At 49.7% G+C, this 17,891-nt stretch overlaps 1 protein-coding gene across 1 annotated transcript; it reads right to left on the reverse strand.

The window, feature by feature from the left end:
• Nucleotides 1–752: 752 nt before the first annotated feature.
• On the reverse strand, nucleotides 753–8,426 carry PROK2 (prokineticin 2). The gene is made up of 3 exons (XM_059823418.1): nucleotides 8,334–8,426; nucleotides 4,320–4,445; nucleotides 753–878 (listed from the first exon to the last, which is right to left on the reverse strand). The coding sequence occupies exons 1-3, from the start codon at nucleotides 8,424–8,426 to the stop codon at nucleotides 753–755; spliced, it is 345 nt and encodes a 114-aa protein (XP_059679401.1).
• Between the last annotated feature and the right edge of the window lie 9,465 nt (nucleotides 8,427–17,891).

The raw sequence follows: 17,891 nt of genomic DNA on the forward strand, positions 1-17,891 counted from the left end.
AAATTTGATACATATACAAGAAGTCAGGCAGCCCATTACAATAAACTTCAGGGTTCCTTTTTTAATATAAACTACATCTTAATACATAATTTGAGATGATCAGGTAGTTTTACACCAACTCAAGTAACAACAGCTTCTTCTCATCTTAGAATACTAAAATAACAAAATCTTTTAATGCTTTGAATATTGAAATGCTTTGGTTCCACCTGCCACTTTTAAAAAGTGTAAAAACTACATCTATTGGTTAAACTTTTACCCTAGAGATGCGCCTAACTTACAAATACAGTTATATTACTAAAGATATGAAATGTAATGTAAATACAGTTTTTTGGCAATCATCATATGCTTCACACTATGCAGTTATTCAACTCTCAGTTCGATTCAGGTATTCCAAAGTGTAAAAACGTGGCCAAAATTTTCCAAAATTGACAACAATCTTGGATGTTTTCATTCCGGGGTTAAGCTGGAACCATGAAGACCACGAGACGGTTCAGAAATCGTTAAGCTCCTGCTCTCAGAAAGCAGTGTTGTCTCAGCAAATCTCATTTTGCTCACCCCGAAATGAAAGCATCTGCCACCGCGAGTCCCTCCTGAAAACCTTGGCCACTACAGCACAGTATCTCATCTTCAGTTTTAATGGTGGTGAGGCAGGAAAGTATGGTAAAGGGTTTCCCCTGGCAAGTACCTTGTTTGTCACGATAACAAGAAAAAGAATACATCGAGTGGGTCTTTCTAGCGCAGAATAGCTCCTGCTAAAAAAAGACATCTTCTTTTCTGAAATCTGGTAAACATTTGAATTTGCTGGGAGAAGTCCGTACGCAGGCCAGGCTGGGGAGACACGGGCAGGCGTGGTGCATCCGCCGCCCGGAGAAGGGAACCTGGGGACAAAGAGCACAGACGTCAGGGACAGGGAGCACAGGCGCTGGTGCTTGAGACGGATGGACTCGGATGAACAGTGGGAATACAGGGAACGCTGCCCACCTCCCTCCACGGCAGGAGATCCCCACGAGCTGCAGCACAGGGGCCGGAGAGCAGATGGCAAAGCCAACCCCGTTGCATTTCCCACTCAAGCCACAGTTAAGAGCAAAACGTAACAGTCCGTGTTGCTTGTGTAAATCTACATCTGTGACACATGTTCTCCACTTACTCCTGTTTCATAAAGGCATCTATTGTGAAACTACACTGGCCTTTAGCATCACGTTTTGTGGTGTTTACTGTGCAGGGGTTTCTGCTTGCCCTGATTCCTGCATTGCCATATGGCACAGAGCAGCCTGTCAGCCGCGTAGCAGGACCTGAGACCCACAGGATCCCGTGGTAATTCAGGCTGGAAGGGAGCTCTGGAGGTCATCTCGCCTGACCTCCCTTAGGGCAGGATCCCCTTGTCACGGGGCAGAGGTCTCATTTCATCCCACCCTCCTCCAGCTGTGCTGCGTCGCAGGGAGCACACATACAGACTGCATTAAACAAATTTAACTGCGCCACAACGTGCACATGCACTGACACTCTTTAACAACTTGATTACAACCTCCGTCTTTAACAGGAGCCGTGCCTCCGCCAGCACACGAGCCGAGCGGGACAGCCCGGTGGAGACGGCGTGGCTGGGAGCCACGGTGCTGCCGGCCAGCAGCGTGCGCTGAGCATCCGGCGGGATGCAGTGAGGGAAGCACAGAGGTACAAAGCTGCGGCTGCCAGCTGGGCAGGCAGCCCTAATTCCCTCATTTCCTGATTTCAGGGCATTTTGAGCCTGCAATTTTAATATTCCAAGATTGCTTTGTGTCAGTGTGCAATTTTTCTCTTTAAGAAAGTCGAAGGGAGAAAGTCCCACATGTTCCCGCATGCATCACACCAAGAGCCTGCCTGACTCCAGTGACACCCCGCCGGGTGCAGAGGGAGAGCGGGGGGCTCACATCGTCTGTAATGCCCTGGGCCAGCACCAGCTCCCTGCCCAGCACCGTCTGAAGAGCAGCCCCGGAGCGAGGGACGCCGTGGGCCTCCCCGTGCCACCCCCCACAGCCGCTCTGCCTCCGGAGAGGCCACGGACCATGGGTACTGGGGAGTCCCCCCGGGAATCACACCTCTTGGGTGCCCACGTGCAGTGCTGCAGAAAAACCCAAAATCTGAGCTCCTGGGGCTGGTAAGGCTGACTCAGAGGTACCTCTCTCAGCTCCAGCAGCTCAAGTGATTTATTCAAAATGTTACATTTGCCACAAGGAAAGGTTCATTTCAGCAGGACTCCCATGCTAAAGATGTGGCTTAATAATGCACCTGGCTGGGGACAGGCAGCGGGTGACAGCTCTGCAGGACGGGCGCTTTGCCGGGGCATGCAGCTTCTGCCTGAGCAGGCAGAGCCCACGTGCCCGGAGCTGGCGACGCCGGCTGAGCCGGTGCATGCTTTGCCACGCCGTGTGCCCAGCACCCGGTTTTAATGAGCACGGGCAATGGGAGTTTGGAGGTGAAAAGAAAACAAGGGAGCTCCCGGGAGAGATGTGGGGGTCATGTGCAAGGTGCACAGCAGCAGCAAAGCCACCCCCATGCTGCCAGCTCTGTCTGCTGACCTGCCAAACCTCACCTGCCCGGCCCTGCCTGCAAACCCTGCCTTCCTGCCTGCAAACCCTGCCTTCCTGCCTGCAAACCCTGCCTCTGCGATGCCCGGGGAGGTTGGTAACGGCATCCAGCCAACGCCATCTAGTTGCTGAGAAGGAAACTAGAAGGTGGAAACCCACCCACCAGCCATCTCCTCCAAGGTATCTCCAGGCTCCTCTGCAGGTCCCCAGGGTGGTGGTGTGGCCATGGTGGTGCCAACTTTGTACCTTACCTGCCGGCAAACGAAAGGGTTTGGGGGTCTCCCAGCTGCCCTTTACCCAAATATTTAGGGGAGAGGAAACATTGAGCAAACTCTCCATGCTTAAAAATACCTAATTTCCCATACTACAGTAAATCAATTGGCTTTGTGTTTGTCATGAAGAACAGTGGGGTGAGGAATCTAAATCTAAAGTGAACCTCATAAAGCTTATAAACATCGGTCGCTGTGACCCCAAGTCTGGGGTGGACAGTTGTCTTCTCTGATTGTAATTATGTGGGCAATTAGCTCAAAATATATCAGACAGTATAAATTATTACCCATCAGCACTAAGCTCATAAAAATCCTAGAAGACAATTTCTCCTATCCTGAGACTCCTGTAAATGTAAAGAGCCCCGACAAGAAAAACCTGCTACATTACACAGTAAAAAAGAGAATTTGGTCCCCAGCATCACAGCAGAAGATTTAAAAATTTAATTGTAATAAAACAGAGCCCCGCACTTCCTAAAACTGATAAAATAAACCATAGATACTGAGCTGAGAAGCCAGGCACTAGATGAGAGAGGCAGCTAACTAGCTGCACATCATAATCTAAATTTATTGCCGTGGTATCTTTCACATGTGATGACTCTTGGGCCACATACTCTTCCCTGAGGATGGCTCTGAAAACCACCAGGTTCTCAAGCTCCTTGGTAACACCTGATTCAATCTTTTGTATACAGATTGTATTATTTATAACTAAGGAGCCTTTTTCATGGTATATGTAATATACATAATTACATACCCTTAAATAAATGTATTTGTTAATATCATTATATTAATAGCATAGTGTGTCAAATAATAATGTACTAATATGTAACTATGTTATATATATGCACGTATATATGTATACATACATATACATTCGGAATTAACAGGTAGAATAGAAGTGGAGAGAGCCTGCGGTGAGTTTTCTCAAGTACAAGTGTGTGCCACCACTTTCTCCCTGGCTTTTGAAGTCACCAGTGGCTCTCAGCCTCTGGAGCGCAATGGGACATTGCTGTTTGATGGCAGGGACCGCGCTGCAGTGAGTGTCCCAACACCGGCTGGTGACCTTTTTATGCTTGTGATGGGATCTTGTCCAGTTCCACTGAGGTCGGTGGTGTTTGCTACGCTCCCGCTCACACGCATAGGCATTGGCAGGGTTGGGCTTGGGAACTGCTAAGGCTGTTTTGGATCGTGCAATGAAGCAAAACAGCAACAACAAACTAATAAGAAAACAAACTGAGAAGTGGGTATTACTTTCATCCGCGGATTCTCTTCAGCATAATTCTGACAGTATTGTATTTCCTTACATAGATACCTTCAGCACTATTTCCATACAGATGCAAATGGCTGGGTATTGTAATGCACGGGATTCTTCCCCGCCTTTTCACCACGTATAGTTTTTATGCAATGTGACATACAGCGCAGTACATTCCTATTTCTTTCTGCCCTGTCAGCTCCGGTCCCACAGCCCCCCCCCCGATGACGTACTCACTCGGTGACTCAAAGGATGGCACTCCTCTCCCAAATTTCCCATCGGCGTGCACATTCGCAGGCTGCGGATCCAGAGGCTAACCGCACAGCACATCCCTCCTCCGCACTGCTGGTCTCGGTCGCAGGCCTGGAGTTCAACACAGCATGGGGCAAATAAAATTAATAATAAATATATTCCAGAAATAGGACAGATCAGGTGCTCAAGAGCTACCTCTGACACCCCACAAGTTATCGTGGCTCATTAAGGCTGAATAATAAGATTTAAGGCTGACTCGCAATACTTGTATCTATCTATCTCCCACGGATCTGAACGTAGAGGCTCCTGGCACGTTTCAGAGTTGAGCCCGGGATGTTCAAAGCCACGACCACATGTGGAGCTGCTCAGGGCCGAATCGAGGACTGTCAGTGATTTACAGTCCCAGCTTCTGAGCACTGATGGACCGTGGCATATCCCGCTCTGCTTTCCCAGATGGGAGCCTGAGTGAGCTCAGGCAGGTGAAGGACCAAGTGCACCAAACAGTCAGGAATCCTGTCCTACAGAGAAGCTAAGATAGGAAATGATCCGTTGATTTAAAGACTTTTAAGTAACTATTCCTTCTAGTTTCTTATGATAGTGAGTGGTTGAGTGGCTTTGCAAATGTTAGACCGGATGATAGTTTTATTAGAGAAGTCCAAGTGGAAGTAGCTAAAATAGAAGTTTAAATACGGATTCTGTGGTTGTTATCTAGAATTACATGTAACTAAAAGAGGTCTTAAATGTGTAACAGAAAAAGCTTTGCATAAAGTGGCCATATCCAAGAAAATACTACTGTGGTAGCATCCCCACTGCAAGGGCGGGGGGGAATAGTTCAGCCACTTACCCAATACAGCTTAGATAAGCACAAACAAAAATGCAAACTATTGGGTATGTTTTAAAAACCAGAAATCATGAAGTGCAATTTACATGTTAGGGTTTGGAAACGGGTTACTGCACATCTTCTGCTTATTTTTTAACCAAAAGCTTATCAGACTTTTTATTATACGAATTTAATGCAAAAACCAGTCTCCTTTCTCCGGTGAGAAATTCCATTAGTTAAAGGTTCTGATTACACCCCGAAGGTAAGCTTAATTAACTCACTACTCTTCTGATGTCTGACAGCAGGAGTGATAGACCAAAGGCACTGGTCAGCAGTATATAAACAGGCAACTTGTAAAAATGTACATAAAAGATGATAACGGCTCTGGGGAAGACTGCATATCGGAACAAGCATTCGCTTGAGGAAAAAACCCTTACAGATCTTACCTTGGGATTTACCTGATAAATGCCATTAGACTGTACTCTACTGGGTAAATATTACACTAGTTCAACCAGCAGAAGCCAGATCCAAATAGCTATTTGCAGATCAGCTAGCAATTTAGGAAAAAGCTGTTGCATTAGGGTCAAGCCATTAAATAGTGTGTGTAACCCAAACAGCTAGCACTCCTCCTAAACACACCTTTAACGAGACAGACAGCTCTATGCTACAGGTGAGCCCAAACACACAGACTATGTATACTTTTAAGACTAATATGGCCATAAAAGTACTGCTACAGCCTGCCAGGTAGATAATGTTTGCTTTCTAACCTCTCTCTTAAAAGAAAAAAAAAAAAGCATTCTAATGGTCTAATTTTGCCCTAATCACAAAAAACTGCAGGTCCAGTGATTTTGGCTGCCTCCAGCACACCAGCATCCACTGCTCAGCTGGACTCGGAGGCTCTGCTATTGCTCACCAGCCAGCTCCTGACCCCCTTTTTATCTCAGTTGTATCTCAAACCCCATCCATCTCCGCGGGACTGGTCCTGGAGTGAAGTGCCACCCAGCCCTAAAACAGATCTGAGTACGTCCTAGCCAGCGTACACTGCGCTGAACAATTTCTTTTCAAAACCTCACACACACATATATACATCTGGCAGAACTTTTAAGACTCCCCTTCCAAAAATGTATGACAAGTTTTGAAAATATTCAACCCAAATGCTCCTGCCCACACCTTATCTCCAATGTGTAATTCATACCGCTACTCCTAATCTTCACAGGACACAACATGAAGGACATTCCTCTTCAGCACCCCATTTAAACACAGTTTTGTGGAAAATTCAGCCGGAGGAAACAGGCCCAGGTGAAATGCCAGCTCCAGAGCCAGCTGAAGGCAGCACACCAACCACCGCTGAAGTGAGGAAGGTTTGAATCAAGTCCTTAAATTGCAAAGGAAAAGCACCTTTCAGGCTTAGAGGATGGGGACAGGAACACCTACGTCAGCTCTCGTCTGAGATTTGCCCGTTCATCAGAAGCCAAAAATGCATCAAAGTGATTTAAGCAGAAATGCACTGCCATAGTTAATACAGTAACATTTGCCTAGTTCTAATCTATTTTTACTTTTTGAATCCCCCTTGTCCTTAATCTATTATTCAGCGCTTCACAATTACTTTATTTAATGGATCAATTATGCTTTAAAGGTGTAGCCACAACTTGAATAACAGACTTATACCAACTGGTTTTCCATTGCTGGAAATATTTCTACTTAAAAGGAACTTGAAATTCTCAAACATTAAAAAATTCCTTCACACTCTCTGCTCTGAAAATTAATCAGTCCTGGGAACTGATCTGACCTCCAGAGAAATGCCTACGAGCTCTTTCATGGACTTCAGTGATGTCCGGACAGGGAGCCTGGACAGCCACGGAGTAATCCGCTGCTGTGAGTACAACTTCTGATGGTTACAAAAGACATGTAAGCTCTCGAAGGAATGCAAGCGCTGGGTTATTAATCCAAAGCAAACACTAAAAAAATCATTTTACTTAAGAGTGATGCAACGCTTTGGGTTAAATAACGTCTTTGGAAAAAAAATATTTTCACAACCAAAGTAAATCTCAAGCCTAAAAACAACAACAACAACAACAGAGGACTCATTTGCAATGGGTGGCTATTGAGAAAAAAAAGCAGCAGAGTCATACTCAAAAAAAAAAAGCAGCGTTTTGCGGTGATTGCAATAGCGGTGCCTGCCCTGTAAGCGGTAGGACTGGCGGCACGGGGGGTGCAGCAGCAGGAGGTGCGGTGCCCCGAGCCAGGCCCTGCCGGGGCAGCTTTGGGGGCAGCCGGGGCTGGGGGCTGCATGGCGCAGGGCGGGGGGGCCGCCTCCAGTCCTGGAGAAGCAGCGGGAGCCTCTGCACACTCACGGACCAGCCTGGAGACACCCCCACACCCCCCGCCGAGTCCAGCATCCCTCGCCCCAGAGGGTCGGACCCCGCACCGTGGCATCCCTCACCCCAGGGACCCGCAAGTCCGGGTATCACCCATCGCAGGGAGACGGCCCATATCCCGGCATCATTCACCCTAGAGAGACCCCCCCCAAGCTCTGCTATCACTTCGTCCAGAGAGACCCCCCAGCTCCGGGCAGCCCTCACCCCAGAGAGACCCCCACGTCCTGGTATCACAGAATCGCAGAATCGCTGGAAAAGTGGAGAATCATTGGAAAAGACCTGTAAGATCCTCAAGTCCAACCGTCACTTACCCCAGACAGACCCCCAAGCCCTGGCACCTCTCACCCCCCGGCACAGCCCTCCTTCCCCCGTCCTGGTTATCACTTATCCCAGAGAGACCCCAGCTCCGGGCACCCCTCACCCTACGCGAGACCCCTCTGTCCTGGCATCACCGACCCCGGACAGACCCCGAGTCCCGGCAGCGCTCACCCCAGACACCCCCAGCTCCGGGCAGAAGGCAGCCCCCCTGTACCCTGGCACCCCTTACCCGCGCGGCCCCCCACGTCCCGCCATCGCTCACGGCAGACAGAGCCCCGGTCCCGTCCCCGCTCCCCCGGCGGAGCCCCTCCAGCCCCCCGCCGCTCCCGCCGCCGGCGCAGCCCCCGCCGCGGCACGCTCTCCCGCCGAGCCCCCGCCCGGCTCCAGCCCGCCTGCGGCTGCCGCTGCCGCTGCCGGTGCGGCGGGTCCCGTCGGTGCCGTCGGTCCCGGCCGGCCCGCGCGGTGCCGTGCGGCGGCGCTCACCCCGGTGATGACGGCGCCGTGCCCCGCGGCCAGCAGCAGCGCCAGCAGCAGCAGCAGCACCGGCGGCGGCGGAGCGCCGCGCAAGCTCCGCATGGTGCCGTCCCGCGGCCGCGGCCCCTGCGCTCCCCGCGGGCGCAGCGCGGCGCAGCGGAGCCGGGCGCGGCGGCCGCCCCAGCCGTTTTAAAGCCGGGGGCTGCCGTTGGCGGCAGCGTGAGTCACCCCCGCCCGCCCTGGCAGCGCCGCGGCCGCGGACCGCCGCGCGCACCCCACCGCGCCCAGGTGCGCGGCCGCGGGACGAGCCTCCGCGGCAGCGGGGGGGCGGCAGCCGGCGGATGGCTGGGGGGCAGCCCGCGGCGGCGGGGGGACATCCCACGGCAGCCCAGGGGATGTCCCAGGGCTGGTCGTCCTCGAATGTTAGGGGACATCCCTTGGCAGGTCTGGGGGGGACACCCTTCAGCAGGTCTGGGGGAACATCCCTTGGCAGGTCTGGGGGGACATCCCCCAGCAGGTTTGGGGGCACATCCCTTGGCAGGTCTGGGGGGACATCCTGCAGCATATTGGGGACATCCCTCAGCAGGTCTGGGGGGGACATCCCCCAGCAGGTTGGGGGGCACATCCCTTGGCAGGTCTGGGGGGACATCCTGCAGCATATTGGGGACATCCCTCAGCAGGTCTGGGGGGGACATCCTGGAGCATGTTGGGGACATTCCTCGGCAGGTCTGGGGGGGACACCCCTCAGCAGGTCTGGGGGAACATCCCTTGGCAGGTCTGGGGGGACATCCTGGAGCATATTGGGGACATCCCTCAGCAGGTCTGGGGGGGACATCCCCCAGCAGGTTGGGGGGGACATCCCTTGGCAGGTCTGGGGGGACATCCCACAGCATATTGGGGACATCCCTCAGCAGGTCTGGGGGGGACATCCCCCAGCATGTTGGTGACATCCCCCAGCAGGTCTGGGGGGGACATCCCGGAGCATGTTGGGGACATCCCCCAGCAGGTCTGGGGGGGACATCCCGGAGCATGTTGGGGACATCCCTCAGCAGGTCTGGGCGGGACATCCCGGAGCATGTTGGGGACATCCCTCCGCAGGTCTGGGGGGGACATCCCTCGGCAGGTCTGGGGGGGACATCCCGCAGCAGGTCTGGGGGAACACCCCGCAGCAGGTCTGGGGGGGACAGCCCTCAGCAGGTCTGGGGGAATCATCCCCCAGCATGCTGGGGACATCCCACAGCAGGTCTGGGGGACATCCCAGTGCTGGTTGGGGGACATCCCGGAGCAGGTGGGGAGCAGCACACAGCAGGTCCAGAGGGATCCTGCAGCAGGTGGGGGGCAGCACACAGCAGGTTAGAGCACATGCCGCAGCGGGTCAGTGGTAGCCCACAGCCACTGGAGCCAGCCTGGAGGCCTGTCTCGGCTCCAGTGCCCATGTCCCCTCTGCTCCTGCTCCTCAAGCTCCCCGGCCTGCCGCAGCCCCAGCCCCAGTGTCCCCCCGCTCCTCTCTATGAACAGGAACCACCTGCAGCCCCTAACCCGGCCTCTGCGGAGCCCCGGCAGTGCTGTGGGCACGGCCATGGTGGGGGGACACACAGGCTGCACCTCACCTTGTCTGGGGCAGAGGAGCATCAAAGCAAATTCACCCTACAGGTCCCGTAAGAATTGAATCAACCCCGGTTCCTCCTTACCGCACTTAGCCCAAGAGGTGCCAATGCTGAGTAAAAAAGTAATGCTGACGTGTACTTCTTCACCTTACTCCTTTGTGGACTTATCTGGGCACTCTGGGGCCCAAAACCCCTTTGAACTCATGTTCTCCTCCTCCTGCCTGCGCTTCTCCCCCCTGCCGCGGGCAGCCCCTGCCCCTGCCTGAGCCCTCCTGGCTCCCGCAGCACCCAGGGGCACGGGGAGGAAAACAGCCCTCTCCTTCGGCAGGGCTGGCTCCCACCCAAAGATCTGGGGGGAAGATGGTGGGAAGAAGGGGCAGGGGGAGCAGGGACCCCCATTTCGGAGGCAGTGCGCCACTAGCTCCTTCCAGCCCTAACGTCTGGCCATGGTCTGATTGTCTCGGTGAGCTCATCTTTTTAGAGGTACACCACTTAAATTTAACACAAGCCAAGGTTTAACGACTGATGGTGCTGCCTTCGGGCACCTCCGTCCCCTGTGGAAGGAGGACATCAGAGCCTAGTGACAGTAAAACACGTGCAGAGTTTCCTTCCCTGCCTCTCTCTCAGTTTTTCTTCTCTTTTTTCTTTTCCTTACTTTTCCAGCTCTTTCTACTTACCTCTTTTTACCTTTCCTCTCACTCCTAACTGCCTTTTTGTCCCTTTTCCTGCCTCTCCGTCCCCACTTCCACCTCTCCCACCCCTGCGTGCCACCCCCCCCGCCCCTCCAGTGTGTCTGGTTCTCACACGTAGGTCCCTGTTTTCTCAGATTTTTCAAATTCTCTTTTTCCAAACAGGAAGGCTGAGCCTTTGCAGAGCCCACATTTCCCTGAGTCCTCAAACAGTCTCATTCTTTGGCTGAGGCGAGTTTAAGCGCAGCTGAAGGGGAGCGTATAACGCACCGAGCGTCTCGGCACGCTCCCGCTTGGTTCAGTCCCGGTCAGGAGCCGTCGAATCGATTCGTTAGCGGCATCCCTCGGGGGCTCAGTCTGTCTGGAGGTGTTTTCATTACAAACGTGGCCTTTTTGCTTCTGGCTGTTTCGTAAAAGTGCACTCCAGACAGATACGGGCTGAGTAAATAGAACCTTACTCCAAGGATGCTTTAAAAGCAAATTGGGATAAGCCAATTTTGACATGAAAGTATTAAAAATAACTTGGACGGATCCTTAGCTGTTGTAAACCCACGTGGCTGGCCTGAACCATCGCTAGTTTAAACCAGGTGAAGGGATTAGCTTGTTTTAAATGTTATTTGTATCCTACAAACTAAAAGTGAATATAAAACAGGAATTATTATTTTCACAATCCCCAGGTGCCCAGAACTTTAAAAAACAAGTTATCATTTTCAGCTCTGAAACCTCCCGATCCTTCAAAAACACTACAGAATTGAGGGTAAATAAAAAGGGGGGAGGGAAGAGTTTTGCACAGTTTTATGTAGACTCAGTCATTTCTGGTAAAAGCCATTTTCCATAAAAGGTATCATTTATGAAAGGTTGTCTGTCAGTCATCAGCCCAGAAAGGCAGTATTATACATTAAGATGGGTATGCTGTAGACTTACTAACATCCACCCTAATGCCGATATTCTTACTACCAACTTGTGCTAAAACTCATTTGCTATAAGAAGAGATCTTACACATCTATATGGCCTTTAGGTCATTACAAAATTGTGATGAAACATTAATTAAATCCAATTAAAAGATTGCTGTTCTTAAAAAAAGTGAAAGTTGAGGATGTGAATCTCTGAATTGCAGTATCATTACCTCCTAAATAATTGTTCAACTACAAAAGTAGTAAAAATCCACAAAGTGTCTTAAATCTTCATATTGCCCATCTCGCAAATGCACCAGAATTTCAGAAGTCCTTTTATTTCTTTTGATCTGCTTTGAAGGATAGCCTCATGTTAGTTTTCTCAGTTTAAAAGGGTTTTTTGCATAGTTGGTTTTTACTGAACCAACTCATTCTGAAACATGTAACATTTCTCTTAGTATTTGTTTCTGCCTTTGCTGGACAATACCAAAAATGCCCCGGAGTGCACCTGGGGACACGAGGGCCAGCACGGTGTGTAACCAATTAACCACAATTAACACAGATACCTTCCCCATTCCTCCCTGTAGACACTTGTCCGACTGACGTCTGTGATACCATCCCAGTGTAAATGAGTCTACCTCATAAGAGCTTTTTTCCTTCCATACGAAAGCACTCAGCAGTAGGATCCAGCGTAGTCACCCTGTAGGAAAGGCTTCAGTGGAGCTACAGCTTTGGCTGTGCTTGGGTAGGGTTAGGCTTTTTCCCAGGAGGGAACCCAAGAAGTCTCATTTTCAGATCACCTTCACAAATCCACTAAACGTCATCTTCTACCAAAAAACTCTGCTATCAGAATTAGGAAATATCACTCCAAATTAATCACGACACTTTAGATTTGACACAGTACATTAACGATCATCCAAAAGTCCTCAGCTGCTTTAAGAACCCGGAGTGCAATACCTATTTTTAGCTTTCAGTGCAGTTGGTAGCTCTCTCTGGTTCCTCTCAAAGCCTCAATTTTACTGAAAGCTTACTGTCTGTGAGTAGGCATTCAAAAAATTATTTGGCCTATTCAAGTGATAATGCACTACAGAGTTTACAGATTTTTGAAGACTAAGAATGTGAATACATCAGCTATCTAAAAAGATAATTTTCTCATAAAAGAAATGAGAAAAAGCATATAATGTGAAACAGGAGAATTAACTTTTTGTCCTAAAAACTCTCTTAATAATGACAGTATCTAATTTGCTTAATCTTTCACACTATGTATCCCACAATGGTCTGAATTCAGCAAAGTGGTGCAAGTTTGCTGACTCTCGTACAGGAAGAATATACTTATCTATATCAGAAGCTTATATAGATTTTATAGTCTAGGTGTGGAAGTTCACCCAAGGTGTGGAAGACCTCAAATCAGTTGCCTGGAATAACCTCAACACACAGTTCGTGCAAGAATATCCGAATTTCTAAGCTGTAACCTGGGTTGGGATGCTGTCCTTCTCTCACCAAAATTTCTGCTTTATGTCATTTCTCACCACCCGACATTTCTGCTTTATGTCAATAATTAATGTTCAGTGAAGCAGAGGCCGGCCCAAATCATCCCCTTCGCAGGCGACCAACCCAAGACCCTTCTCGATCTTTCGTCCTCTGTCTTGGGGATGGTACAGAAGGTACAAGAGGCCCTTTCTGCTTGTATTGGCATTAATTTGGCTCCCCAGCATTTACCCAACTACCATTTACTTTTTTTAAGTTGCAAAGACTTTTGTAAATTACTGCTAAGTTTTCTACCTCTCTCTCTGATGTGGCTGAAGTTGGCCAATGTCTTCAGAAGTTACCGGCAGCGGGCTGGCTGAGAAACGGAGGCTTCGTACCTGCAACTCTCACTGAGACTGTAAAACCCAGCTGCGATCTGAAATGTAAATGGCTTAGCAAGTCTGGGCACCCACTGGTATGATTCTAGATTATATAGACAGCAGTTTGCGTAATTGTGTAACGTACAGAAAATGAAAGGTAATTTTGACTGCTATACGCAAGTCTCACACTTATAGTTGCCTTCGGAGATGTCCATGAGGCTGCTGCTTGCGTGAACTTGTAGGCACGTCTGAGAGGTCAGCACGTATCTGCCCCGGGATGGGATGCAGGCGAGGAGGCGGCGTGGAGAGCAGCAGCAGCACGTCCACCCACAGCCACGCAGCAGCCAGTTCTACAAGAAACAAGGAACTGCTGACCGTGAAGGGGACACCTTGCCATCCGCAGTTCAGAGTGAGCCACGATGGTCTTTCTTCATAATTATCACACCCCAGGCTCACGTCTGGCCTCTTCTGACATCAAATAAACTAATTAATTTAAAAAAAGTCTTAAGAGACGTGCAGATTTTAGGATTAGAAGAGGCACTGTAGTCTGAATTCCTACTAAATCAAGCCATAAATTTCATTAGTGAATCCTAAATATAGAGACGTAAGTTGTGTTTTAAACTAGCACGTATCTCAAGAGAAATCAAGCATTGACTTGAAACAACGAAGAATTCGCCACTTCCCTCAGCAAACTGCTCCAACTCTTAAAACTTTGTTTCCCATTTCAATTTCACTGATTTGGATGAGCAGATGATATTATGCCCTCTAATATCAGGAATTTTCACCTTCTGCATGTAATTATAACCTGGGAACAAATTCCATGACACCTTTTTATTGACATTGAGCCCTCTTACTCTCTCACTATGAAGCAACATTTTTGTCACCATTGAATTATTCTGGTAGCTCATCTCCAAGCCCTTTCCAATAGATGAAAAAACTTTGTGAAGTTTCTGGCGTGATTCCAGGAAGATTCTCACCCCATACGATTAGCCACACAGCTCTATTCTTAGTTATATATTCTTGCAGACAGAGTCAACTATCAGCGTATAAACAGAAACAGCCTCGTGAATACGCTAATAAAAATGAAACAGATTTGTAAAAATCTTCAGCAACAAAAAAGCATCTCAAAGTGTTTTTATTTCTGAGGTCAGATAAGAATAGTTGTAATGAGCTGCTGTTCCAGCGGTATGTTCCTAGTGCTCCTGTGTCTCATTACGCTGCTTTCAGTGCTGCCGTTGTCATAGTAGTCCATGAAGAACCTTATGTAAGGAATAAGATGATGGTTCTGCGGTATGTTAAAAAAGAGCGTTTAACAGATAAGTGCTAATGTTCTAGATTAGGGATTCTTACTCCCTTACTCTGCACTGGATCATGTAACCGCATGAATCATTTTGATTGCGAAGTACACGTTCTCCCGTCAGCTCAGAGGGATTGAAGTGGAATATTACAGAGTCTACTCATGAAACAGCGGCAGCGGTAGAACAAGAAAAAGCTGCAAACACACAAACAAAACGAACAATTTCTAGTTGCTCTTGAAAAATCACTCCTTTGACTTGTACACAGATTTTTATTTAGACTTCTACACATCCGCGTGACTGTATTTGCGAAGCCCAGGGCAGCACAATTCTGAATGATGCAGCGGGAACTGCGGATTTATGTGATGGGCAGGGACTCAATGCCTTTCTGTACTTTTCAGATATGTCTTTAAAAAAATGTAGATTTTTTGCCAAGAAGATGCTGTTCTGGTTTGGGGAGTTAGCAGGACTTCGGGGAAACATTCTTTCAACGTTTTTTCTTCCTCCTGATTGCTTTTGGTAGGAAACATCTTTCCTTTGCATGCCAAAATGGGTTAGTGGCTGCAGGCTGTGGGCAGGGGACCGGCTGGTGGAGCCATGCTCTCTCCCTGCACACTTGAACCTACCGAGTGAGGTAGTTTTTCATTGAGATGGGACTTACTGGGCCACAGGGGAAGGCGATGGAAATGCTTCCATAGCCATAGAAGTCTACCAAATGCAAGAACTGCGGGCGGGTTATTCAGGAGGGCATCGTTGTAGCTCTGCTCCCACGGCAGACAGGCGATTTATCGTATGCCTCAATGGGAGCCGGCTAGAGCAATGCTGAACATGTTTTGTAAGCCTCTGCTTAATAAATAAACCAGCCTACCTTTCCTCCCTCATGGGTCCCTCTGGTCCCTGCCAGTTCTGCCTGTACCCTCAGTGGGTCCATGCCTGCAGCCCGCCCTGCTGCCTGCACGCCCCGGGCCATGCCGCCTGCGTACGTGCCCTGCCTCCCGCACCTCCCCAGGCACCGCACAAGTCTCCTCTGTGCCCCTCATATGGAAATCACCGGTAGCACTATGAATGCTGCTAATACCTGGCTTCCCACTATCTCCAAGGGGACCAAGAAGAGGTCACTTGTTCACTTTTTATTTACTGTACTGTACTCGTGCTCATGCCTTCCTTGGATTGCCTGCAGCGAGCAGGCAGATTTTTTTTTTTTCTCTTGAACACACAGTTTAGTTTCTGTTTTGGTTTTGTTGCTTTGCTCTTCCAGTCCTTCGCTGGAACGCAGCGGTGGCCAGCAAGAGGATACAGGGCGGGTTGTGCTCCCGCCCCTATTAGCGTATTAGGTCAGGAAAGAATTCCCCTCGAAGGCAACACCCAGAAACAACAGTCAGGTGTTTGGTTTTTACATCCGGGGTGTTGCAAATTCCCAGAATCAACTGGGAATTTCACCCCTAAAATCCCTTGTCCTGCACCTTCATTCTATCCCGCGGTCTTCTTGAGGCATGTGGCGGCTGTAGCTTTTCTCCTATTAATTTGGGGTATTTATGGTAGGTCTGAGGTGTGGGGCAGGGTGTGGGGTGTGATCTGCAGGGAGGGAAGTACAGGAAATAGTGCAGGTGGGACCATGTATCTGTACATGCTGCTGGATGGGGCGTTCACCACTGCTAACAGGGGATTAGCAGCTTCATGGCTCTCCAGCATTCCCTGATGCTCTGAACGTCGGTCATCCAAGGCAGAAACATGGAGCACACACACACAGAAGGATCTCATCCACTTTCTGATCTGCCTTGGCCTTCAGGTCACCCATGAGGTTTTTTCCTCTTACTTTCTCTCCCACTTTTCTCATGTTTGTCTTTTTCTCTCTCCCCTGTGCTTTGTGCTGCTTCATCTTTCACTGCCACAAAAAGGTGGGTATTCCCAGCACAGCAGAGCTGAGGTGCCTCCAGCACCTGGAGTACCACTGAATTCCTTTTTCTCCCTTTCATCCAGAGCAAGATTGCTCAGAAAGGTGAAAATTCCGGTGAAATGGCATGTTAGCAAAAAGCATGCATTAAAAACCCTGTGGGGATGGCTGCAAAATGCTACCCCTCACTAGAGCCACCTCCAACACGGGAACTTCACTTACTACTCTCTTAAGTACAAACTTAGAAAATTATAATGTCTCTCTAGTGACTTACATTTCTGAGAATCCCAAAGCACTTAGTAAATCGCATTCTCCTGAATGACTTTAGCTGTGGCTGGGGTACACCAGATCTGGGGTGACAACTGGCAACCATTTAACTTCACATGCCCACATTAAAGAACAACTCTGGACTAGGAAAGAAAAAGGACCCACCCCATGGCGTGGTGGTGGTGGTGGTGGGGTTTGGGTTTTTTTCTTAGGATGCAGAAAGTAAAGTGCTAATGTGGAGCTTAGATCTATTGGGGCTATTCTCAGGAAAAGCCACGGAGTCTTTTGCATCGCCAAGAAGTCAGCATCTTGGTTTTATCTTTTAGCAGAGTACAGGGGGCCCTGACAAAGAGCAGTCACTAGGATGAGTCCTGCACACGTAAGCGAGGGCACTGCCTTGGGCTGCAGTCCTGCAAACGCTTTAACCGCTGGCTTGGCTGGCTTAGTCTGACCAAGAAGTTCATGCAAACCCCAGGGTCAGGGCAGGAGGAGGTGGCTGCGGGCAGGAGACGGGCAGGGAAGCCCTGGCTGCCTCTGCAGCTCAACGTGCCCGCCAAGCCCTGGCTTTTGAGGGAAGAGTGTGATCTACTGCCTCACCTCCTGAAGACGAGCTGCTACAAAGGACAAATTATCCACCTCGCCCTCCTACTCCCCGCTCTGTTCTTCTGCCAGCTCACTTTTCAAGAGCCACTAGTGCAAAGGGCAGCTAATTATTCCAGGAATTCAAATTGGTTGCCTTTATGGTAAAGATCAAACAAAAACAAACCCCCAGCAATGCGGGCTGGTGTTGGCTGCCTGCCTCTGCGAATAGCCGAGTGCTGGGAAGATGCGTTTCATCCTCCGAACAGCTCGTTATCTGGGTAGAAGTAGCTAGACCACAGATGGGGAAGAATAGAGGGAGAGGAGGACAAGGACAACGTGAGGACAAGGGAAAGGAAGCAGCAAAAAGGAGCATGGTTGGGGTGTGAGAGGCGAAAGGTGCGGCGGAGGTTGGCCGTGCTTGACCATGCAGCCCGGCAGCACCCTTAGGCAGGAGCTCTGCTGTCTCAGAACTGCTTTGTCAGCTGCTGCATAT

Source organism: Gavia stellata, chromosome 12 (genome assembly GCF_030936135.1).
Source record: "Gavia stellata isolate bGavSte3 chromosome 12, bGavSte3.hap2, whole genome shotgun sequence".
NCBI classification, from domain to species: domain Eukaryota; kingdom Metazoa; phylum Chordata; class Aves; order Gaviiformes; family Gaviidae; genus Gavia; species Gavia stellata.